At 38.7% G+C, this 9,914-nt stretch overlaps 1 protein-coding gene across 1 annotated transcript; it reads left to right on the top strand.

Annotated features, from left to right (window-relative positions):
- The first annotated feature begins 279 nt into the window (after nucleotides 1-279).
- On the top strand, nucleotides 280-4,612 carry LOC115922643 (cell wall integrity and stress response component 1-like). The gene is made up of 5 exons (XM_030981910.1): nucleotides 280-465; nucleotides 2,175-2,278; nucleotides 3,144-3,327; nucleotides 3,798-3,965; nucleotides 4,202-4,612. The coding sequence occupies exons 1-5, from the start codon at nucleotides 285-287 to the stop codon at nucleotides 4,342-4,344; spliced, it is 780 nt and encodes a 259-aa protein (XP_030837770.1). The 5' UTR covers nucleotides 280-284; the 3' UTR covers nucleotides 4,345-4,612.
- Nucleotides 4,613-9,914: the final 5,302 nt, after the last annotated feature.

The following is a 9,914-nucleotide window of genomic DNA, read 5'->3' on the forward strand; positions in this document are numbered from 1 at the left end:
CAACCACTGGACCTACCACAACCACCGCAAGCAGCATGACAACCACCGCGAGCAACATGACAACCACTGCGAGCAAAATGACAACCACTGAACCTACCACTGCGAGCAACATGACAACCACTGAACATACCACTGCAAGCGACATGACAACCACTGCGAGCATCATGACAACCACTGAACCTACCACTGCGAGCAACATTACAACCAGTGAACCTACCAGTGCAAGCGACATGACAACCAGTGAACCTACCACTGCAAGCGACATGACAACTACTGCGAGCAACATGACAACCACTGAACCTACCACTGCGAGCAACATGACAACCAGTGAACCTACCACTGCAAGCGACATGACAACCAGTGAACCTACCACTGCAAGCGACATGACAACCACTGCAAGCGACATGACAACCACGGTCAGCAACATGACTACCACGAGTGGAACGACAAGCACCACCCCGTCAGGTAATTGTAGGCAATATTCACATTAAAGCCAGTGGGCCGTTAGTTTCCATGTGCGGAAGATCATAATTTGGCAATAATTTGGAAATACCATTAATGGGTGTACAATTTTCCAGACAGCAAACCCGTAAGCTAATCGAGAAGTGCCCCTCGTCTTTTGGGGGAGTCTTCTGGTGATCAATTCAAATAGATGAGGATTTTACCATATGTGGGAAAAGGCAGAGCATTGTTATAAAGCCCGTTGGTCAAAAAAATGAAAGATTATTCTTATGATTGGTACCTGTTATTGGATAAACTCTCGAACGGTGTCAAATTCCCCAATTCCCAACGATTTCAATGAGTCTTGAAAGATACTATGTTTGCAGCCAACATCAAATTCTGTACAACTTTGCAGGAATTATGAAAATGTAATGTATGTCCTATCTGTGGAATTTAAACGTAAGCAGTGTCCTTATATTCAAATTATGCAAGGAAACCCGTTTACTTGCTAGACTTCACTGTCAGGCACTATTGAGTGACTGACTGGCCAAAATTAAACTGATTGAATCTTTGTGCAGCACAAAACGTACGACCATTCGGTAAAGTGGTCTGAAAATCAGACTATTACTTACTGACTTGGGAGCACTTGATTCGATTTGACAACTAATTGTCGTCGTTTTCCCACTTAAAGACATTTTCAAGACCCCTTTTTTAGGGAAGTTCAAAATTATTATTATCTTTCAAATGCCGTTGAAATTTAACCGTTTCATTTTTTGGGCCTGCAAATGGGACATGGTACCTTTAAAGTCTGGTTGTTGGTATGAATTGCAAATGTTTCCCCCTTTTTTAAAGTCGTTGTAAGGTAACGGGATAAAAATTACCTGAAAACATGTTTTGTGTATAGCTAGAATGTATAATTACATCAAACCCCTAAACTTTACCTGATATTCAAAGGAGCAATGAAGGAAATAAAAACGAGGACTCGGGTTCAGTGCCAGCGCGTTATGGTCCTTTGACTAGTCTGCACATAAGACCCATTATTTGCTGAAGATGTGTTTAAACTTGCTTTAATTATCTCTTCGAAGAAGAAATATTTGAGATTCATATTTTGAATATATCATAGCGACTAGGAACCCCTTTAATACATATGTTTGTTGTTGATGTGGTAATTGTTGTTGTTGTAGTTTTTTATGTTGGTTTTGTTTATAGATGCCCTTTAAGCTTAACTTTAAAGTTTCCATTTATATTAGGGACATATAGGATTTTCGTCCGATTCATCGTCAAGTTTGCTCAAACGTGCGGTTCACTATATGTGTGCGTGTGTGTGTATCGCGTGCCATGTTTCTTATCAACCATTATAAACAGTTTTCTCAAATTGAGTTAAGAATAAAAGGAATACCCAACGTATATCTTTTGATGTATACTCTAGCTTCACGATGAATCAATATTGTAAAACCAAATAGTATGCCATGTGATATAAATGTGATATTCATGTTATAACGCTGATTTTAAAAAAATGCATATTAACCCAAGAATTTGAAGAGAAGCGACCGGAACAAGAATAATTCTGGCAGCGTACTAATATTTCAGTATATATTACTGCAAACAAATTCTTAACCTTATGATTTCAACTTCCATGTGTGCAGTAGAAAAAATCATAACGACGTTACATGGACATCATCATGCCCTTTATCCCAACAAAAAGTCCTGAAATGACCCTTTAATTTTCATAGTGAAATCAAGAGGAACAACATCAGCCCCAAAAGCCCGATGGGAAGTGAAGGACAAGGACGGCAAACTGTGTATGCTCATGGACTTCAATGGAACTATAACTGACGTAGGTTTGATATATCACTTATCTTTTCTTATAATTTTAGCAAGTTTATCTATATCATAAACATCATATCAACACTGCTTTGATAATTGGTGAAAATGTTGTAGTGTTTGACGTACATCAAACACCAGTGGCGTAACTGGGGGAGCGGCCGGGGCACAAGACTACGAATAAAATGGCAAAAAAGGGAAACAAAAACTTTAAAAAATTAATGGCAACGGAACACCAGGATCTTGTGCTCTCAGATGTAAATTTCCGAAAGTGTTTTTATTTACTTAAAAGAACTGAATGGTAAATTGTACTAAACTCCAACACTAGAAGTCGTTCATGCTCAATACACTGTCTGCTATAGCATGAGCACCATGACAAGTAAACTTGGAGCAATAAAGAACCCCATTTTATAGCCTTCGTACCGTACCCCTATAGCTGTTTGTGTCTGGACAAATAGCTGGATTTTTATGTTTTTCCTTGCTTCTTACACATTTATCTGTGTAGGCTATATAATATATATCAATCAAACAGTTTATACCATTGTTGGTAGTTTTGAACATTCGATATAAATATTAATTGACATGTTTCCGAAGGTAAAGTATAGTTTTTTAACAAAGGCTTCTGTTGATGATTTTAAAAAGCTTGCCAGTGGTTTGTCTGACGTAGCAACAAAATGAATGGCATCCATAGATATGCCATTATGCATAGGAGGTGAATCACTTGGGTAGGCCCTAGAGAAATATACATAGGCCTACATTGGTAAATAGGCTGAGTGTATTCTCAGCCTCAACCACAATTAAAGTTTTCCTGCGAAAAAGAATACCATATGATTATAACAACCTTGTCACAATCTTAATGGACATTAATTTACTTGCAGCTCGCTAATGACGTGACTGAACAGATACCACCTTATGCGTCGACATCGAAATCCAACTGCAGCTCATCTTCTTATTCAGCATTTGTCTTAAAGTTTGGGAAGTGGGGAATTGTCCTGAACTTCACCACTAGAGGGGGCTCGTTCAAGCTCCAAACAATATCTGCGCGCACAAGCATCTCAACAAGTAAGTTGATAGGGCCAATAATTATCATTGGTTCGATTTGATTTGATCAACTAAATCTTGCCAAAAATATACACAAAATAGAAATACAATATGCATTAAATGTATTTTGATAACATAAAGAAACAAACAAACAAAACAAAGGCACAATGCTACACTGTAAAAAAAAAAAAAAGTAACGCGTAAACACAAGTACGTACAACTTGCTAGGCCGTCTTTTTCCAAATGTATTAATTTATTGAATTTTCTCTATAGAAAAAAAGAAGAATATAGGGTCTAAAAAGGAAATAAGCAGAAGGAAAGGGGATGGAAAGAGAAAGAATCCTTAAAAATAGTCATTTATGACATGAAATTGTATATATATATATAAATAATTCATAAAATAGTGTGAGGCAAAAATAGTCAACTGTGACTGATTGCCAAACAAAATCAAATCAAGAAGAAGAAGTTAATTGCTCTATTTTTTTCCCCAGCGTCACGTTTCTCATCCGTGACCACAGACTTCTTTGATGTGCCTCTTGGCGACTATTACACCTGCAGTCACTTCAGCTACAGTCTTGGTTCCTTTCATCTCAACCTGACCAACCCTTCGCTCCAGCCTTTCGTCCAGAGAACCGAAGGAGGGGACAACTTGGGACAACGTAAGGGAGTAATCATTTTATTTTTCCGACACACAGATAATTAAGCCCGAATTTCTATGGGTTGATTACAGATTAAGAAGTTAGAAGAAAATAAACATGATATAGAATATCATAAAACCGTCTTAAAAATAATATTTCCACCTGTGTTCCATAGAATGAACCGTCGGTGCATAATTAAAAGAATAATGATTACGCATTGTGTATGCATTGTTATTTTTATCTCAATCTCTCACCAGCATATGTTTGTCGAAACAGTCACACCGGTATCATCGTCGGGGTCGTCATCGCGGTCATCGTGATCATAGCAGTCATCGTGGTGACGTTCTGCGTGGTGAAACGGCGAAGAAACACGTCTTCTCCTCCCTATGCTCGGGTTTAGTCAGGGGTGTGCATGATGAATCATTGGCCCTGCGTTTCATACTTCCATAATAATCGTATAAAAGATAATCATGTAACTTATTGTAAGACTAGTATTTGTCTTTTTCTAGTCTTTAACATTGTATGATTTAGAAACGTTACATACACACACATATATTATAGATAGATAGATAGATGTTTGGTTGTTGGTGACTCTGTACGTGACGCATCCCGCGAGACCCCCTCCCACTTGCTCTGCCATGTCCACTATCTTCAATAAACTACTAAATCAATCAATTAATTAATAAGTACTAGAAATCCGTTGTCCCTTTGCTAAATCGAGCTTATTCTGTGCAGTCTGTCCCCCAAATATATTAAGCAAATATTAATCGACTACGAGGGTAATGGTGCAAACTATCATCGCCTCGGTGATCTCAGGGCTACTATCTTCCCGAGCCGCAAGGCGAGGGAAGATGGTAGCCACGAGATCACCGAGGCGATGATAGTTTGTATCCATTGCCCGAGTAAAGGAGGTTAATATTTGTTTTATATCCCACATCGGCGATAAGGTCTATTCAAAGTGAATTTTACATAATAATAAAAACTGATTCTGCAGACAGTTTAGCTTCAGCTAGATTTTACAAAGCGCAACATGCATACATGTAATACAGTCGATGCGCGCTCATTTGACATTGACATTGACTTTGACATTTTCGCGTAATCTAATTTGCTATGCGTATTCAATGGGCACGGGTGGGCAAGTGGGGTAGCAGCAAAAAATTACTTTACAATAAGTACTATCTCAGGTAGATAGTACTTATCTATACCTTTTTCGTGCTCTGTACAATCGCAATGCAAACAACTATACATGAGGGATATAAATATTGATAGACTTAATTGTGCTTATGCAAGATGTTCACCTGAAATAGTTCGGCACATAATTACTATACAAAAATGCAAAAATCGAAAAAAACTTTTATTTATTCATTTCATTTTTAGTGGCAAAGCGTCATTTGTATTAAACTATTTACCTAATGTGAGGTGGTTTTAGGTAATTTGATGTCTTTGAAGAACTAATTTTCTAAAAAAATTGTCTGTTTTTAAATACTAAATTTCCCTTTCCTCTTTGGCCTTGAGAGTATGTGTGTGTGTAATTGGGTTTTTACAGATGTGTATCAATCAGATATTGTTATTTACGTCTGGGGACCGACCTTTAACTTTACCATCCGAAAGACGTGACTCACCTTCGAACCGGGGTCGCCTGAGTCAGTTTGTAGGCGAAGACAGAGAGCTGGCCGAGTGAACGTGGTGCTAGACCAACTCATATTGCCCTCTCTAAAAAAAAAGACTGCCTTAGTCTTTTACATTACATTGTATATAATTATCGCCTTTACATCAGTGTTCTATATACGTATTTGTCAACACTTCTTAGTCACGACAGCCTATTTTTTAAATAATATTTTAAAGGTATAGACCAGTTTTGGAACCCTCCCCCCCCCCCCCCCTTAAAAAAAAGAAATGGAAGCTCGTATTGCCAATCATGACTTTGTCAAAGAATACTTTTCGACTATTACATGATGACATAAAATTTTGCCGGTAAACCGCCTATAATTGATAGGCCTACATTTAATTATCATATCCATCCGGCCTGTACAGATATCGCTAATGCACTTCAACATTGAACATTTAGGCATATATTTCTGCTGTTTTGTTATTGCGAATTTAGGTTGAAGTATTGCCATCTAAACCTTTTGAAGGCAATATTTAAACACTGTTGATTGGATATTTTGCACCCAAACCCTTGAACCGCAATTTTACCACTTCCGGTCTTAACCTTTAAGTATTTTAGAAATAACAGTATATCTTTTCAAAATGAACGAATTTTTGTTCACTTTTCCTCAAAATTTCATCAAACTGATTCCTTGATTTTTCTCTCACATCTCCACACATTACCACCCGCATATCTGACTTCTGAAGAAGAAGACGAGTTCACTGTGGTCACTTTCACTTTCCGGTACCCAGAGCCAGCCTAGTTCGAGTTAACGAAGATAAATTTATCCTTATTTAGCTGTTAATTGAAGATAAATTTATCCTCATTTAGCTGTTAAATGAAGATAAATTTATCCTCATTTAGCTGTTGAATGAGGATAAATTTATCTTCATTTAACAGCTAAATGAGGATAAATTTGTCTTCATTTAACAGCTTAATGAGGATAAATTTATCTTCATTTAACAGCTAAATGAGGATAAATTTATCTTCATTTAAATGAAGATAAATTTATCTTCGTTAACACAGCTAAATGAGGATAAATTTATCTTCATTTAACAGCTAAATGAGGATAAATTTATCTTCATTTAACAGCTAAATGAGGATAAATTTATCTTCATTTAACAGCTAAATGAAGATAAATTTATCTTCGTTAACACAGCTAAATGAGGATAAATTTATCTTCATTTAACAGCTAAATGAGGATAAATTTATCTTCATTTAACAGCTAAATGAGGATAAATTTATCTTCATTTAACAGCTAAATGAAGATAAATTTATCTTCATTTAACAGTTAAATGAGGATAAATTTATCTTCATTTAACAGCTAGATGAAGATAAATTTATCTTCATTTAACATGAGGATAAATTTATCTTCATTTAACGGCTAAATGAGGATAAATTTATCTTCATTAAACTGTGTTAACGAAGTTACCGGACAGCGAAAGCGACCACGTCGTCTTCTTGTTCTTCGTCGTAGCCAAAGGCGAAACTAACTCTGGCAGGTTCCGAAGTCAATGACATCGAATTCAAAACGCGTTATAAAAGAAAAACGTAACAGATTGTGGACAACATGCATGCAACCGCGAGAGACGACGTCGAATCGAAGAGTGATTTGAATTTGGCGCGTGTGCTTGTGTTGTTGTTGTTCTTGCCCACACTTTGTATACTGTGTAGGCGGCCAGATCAGTACAGAGCTCTGTGTTTACAAACAATGGACACTGGCCGCGCGCGGCTATTGTTCTCCCTGTGGATTAAGGTTGTAGCTAGTCTGCAGACACAGACCCTTGACAGCCATTATGTCTAAATTTCAAACATGAGAGTACTGAGTTATGTCATGTAACTGCTTCTAACACAGTAAAATACTGGAAAAGAAACATAACACATTAAGCAGAATCTGATTCTCCTGATTATTTCATGTGGTTTTATTCAAGAGTGAAGTTGAGTCTGTGTTTACAGACTAGGTTTGAGATGGTGAATGGATAGAACTGATAATCCCCGTGCGACTGGCTAACGACGGTCTGGGGAGAATATGGGTGTATCATCTCCCTGGTGTATCTGTACATGGAGGTAAATGGGTGTATCGTAATCGTAAAATGCAGACCTTTTAACAATTTATCAGGGTGGTTACTTAATTTGCAAAAATTCACCTTTCAGAAAGAAAACGTGCATTTTTGCTAAAAATAGAAGACAAGTCACAGGATGGGGCTGCATTGGGCTAATATAGGCCTATATAAAGTATAATGTTTAATAATATCAGGGAACGGGAACCAGCTGTGTGCCCGGCCGCAAAATGTATGAGCAATAATCTTAAAAAATGCAAATACATGTATGTCGGAGGGAAAGTTGAAAACAAACGATATTAATTCAGAGTTCAGAATGGGCCTTTGGACAGCGAACGGTCTGGATATGTAATTTCTTTCTTGTTCAAAATCTTATTCGATGTTTTGTGGAGTTCATCGACATGAGACACTTTCTTTAGTTACAAACCCAAGCATTATAATTATGATCGATGCCCCAAAGGAAGTGCAACTAAATCGGTCGGACAACCATGCCTATATATTTTAATGGAAAGTATAAACCAACTGCAAATATAATGTACGAACATGTAAAGACATCATCATCTAACCGAAGATAGGCCTATAGAATGCATTTGATATCGAACTTCACATGATTGTTGGTAAATAATAAAGTAGGCCTATATCATTCATAGTAATTTTGTTTAAACACCCGTTTGGTTTCATTCTAAATCTATATAGGCCCATAATTATTATGGGCCATTAGTTTGCATTTGATGAGCATGCCATAGCACGTATACCGAGACACACGACTTTGCATGAGATTCCTTGCAAAATCTAATGATGGGTATAGGCCAATATAGTTTTCAAGTTTACTGTTCATACAGGATATGCCATTTTGATGCTAAATTACTACACATGTTAAACAAATAATTATAAAAACGCCAAAATGGCCCTATGATAATAATAGGTACAGGTTTGGGGTTTGGCGGCGTCAGCGGCCCCCGCCCGCCCCCGCCGTAGGCCTATAATACACATTTCATTCGCCCAAGAAAGATTGACACATTTTCTATGAGCATTTTTCGTCGGGGCAGGGGGCGGGGGGGGGGGGGAGCACGGCGGGCTGGTCAATGTCCGGCCCCTGGATCCGCCAAACTTCTTCATGTTTCCCCTAGTCCATGTGATCGCCGCCCCCGCACCGCGCCCGTGGTTGACCTTTTTGTGAATTTATAGTCATCTCTGCTTCAGTGTGGGTTTATAATTAATAGTTTCAGAGTTAAAGAGCTAAAGAGAGAGAGAGAGAGAGTTAAAGATAATTAGGCCTAGCTTAATTAACAGTAATTCTCCAGCTATCAGGGTGTGTACATCCACTGACTCGACAGTGGCGGATCCGTGGAAAAACGTGGAAAAACACATTAATTTTACCTTTTTGGGAGATGCTCCGCCCCTGGCGCTCAAGGTGGGGGGGGGTGCAAATTTTCAAATTTTAGAGGCCCCCCCCCCCCAACAAAATTGTGCTCACTACCCCCCCCCCCCCCCCCCCCCCCCCAATGAGTGAGGGTGTAGTCCAAGGATTGGCTATATTATAAATTATATAGAGGACGAATATTCCGCTGGGCATAGTTTACTTGCAACCCCCCCCCCCCCCCCCCCCTATCCAATACCAGCTCCCAAGCAGGAACTTTTGTATTGGGATTTACAACACTTTCCGATTACCAGCAATAACTTTATTCCAAGAGATCCTCGGATCGCTATATGATTTATTGCTCACCTTTATACAATCATTGCATGCCCAAGTAGGAGTCGTCGGGCTGAGTTGTTCCTATTAGTCCGAGTTAGCCCGAATTATTATTTCCATTTACAGAACCACTCCCCTCCCCTGCGGCCCCCGATTATTATTATTATTATCATTGTTATTATTATCATAAACGTTAGTAGGGGTCTAGTATAGCGGTGGCGTCCGGGGGGGGGATACGTTCCCCCTCAATTTTCTTTTAGAGGGGGGGGGGGGGAGGTCGTTCCCGCCGGAAATTTTGAAAAAGTGCACACAAGAAATGTATAGAAAATACTGACTAAAGACTGCAACACACTTTTAGGCTCTGGAGGGCCCAAGAATGCAGCGTTTAGACTCAGTATTTGCTATACATTTCTTGTGTGCACTTTTTCAAAATTTCCGGCGGGAACGACCCCCCCCCCCCCCCCGCCTGTAAAAGAAAATGAAGGGGGAACGTGCCCCCTCCCCCGACACCGCTGCCCCTTTGGACTACCACTACTATTAAAATACTACTACTAGAACCCTACTTATGA

Source organism: Strongylocentrotus purpuratus, unplaced genomic scaffold, assembly GCF_000002235.5.
Source record: "Strongylocentrotus purpuratus isolate Spur 01 unplaced genomic scaffold, Spur_5.0 spur5_scaffold_12, whole genome shotgun sequence".
Lineage (NCBI taxonomy): Eukaryota > Metazoa > Echinodermata > Echinoidea > Camarodonta > Strongylocentrotidae > Strongylocentrotus > Strongylocentrotus purpuratus.

Coding starts and splice junctions, on each gene's coding strand:
- LOC115922643 (XM_030981910.1), top strand. CDS start 285: ATGACAACCACTGAACCTACCACTGCGAGCAACATGACAACCAGTGAA. Junction 466..2,174: donor GACAAGCACCACCCCGTCAG/GTAATTGTAGGC, acceptor TAATTTTCATAG/TGAAATCAAGAGGAACAACA. Junction 3,966..4,201: donor AGGGGACAACTTGGGACAAC/GTAAGGGAGTAA, acceptor ATCTCTCACCAG/CATATGTTTGTCGAAACAGT.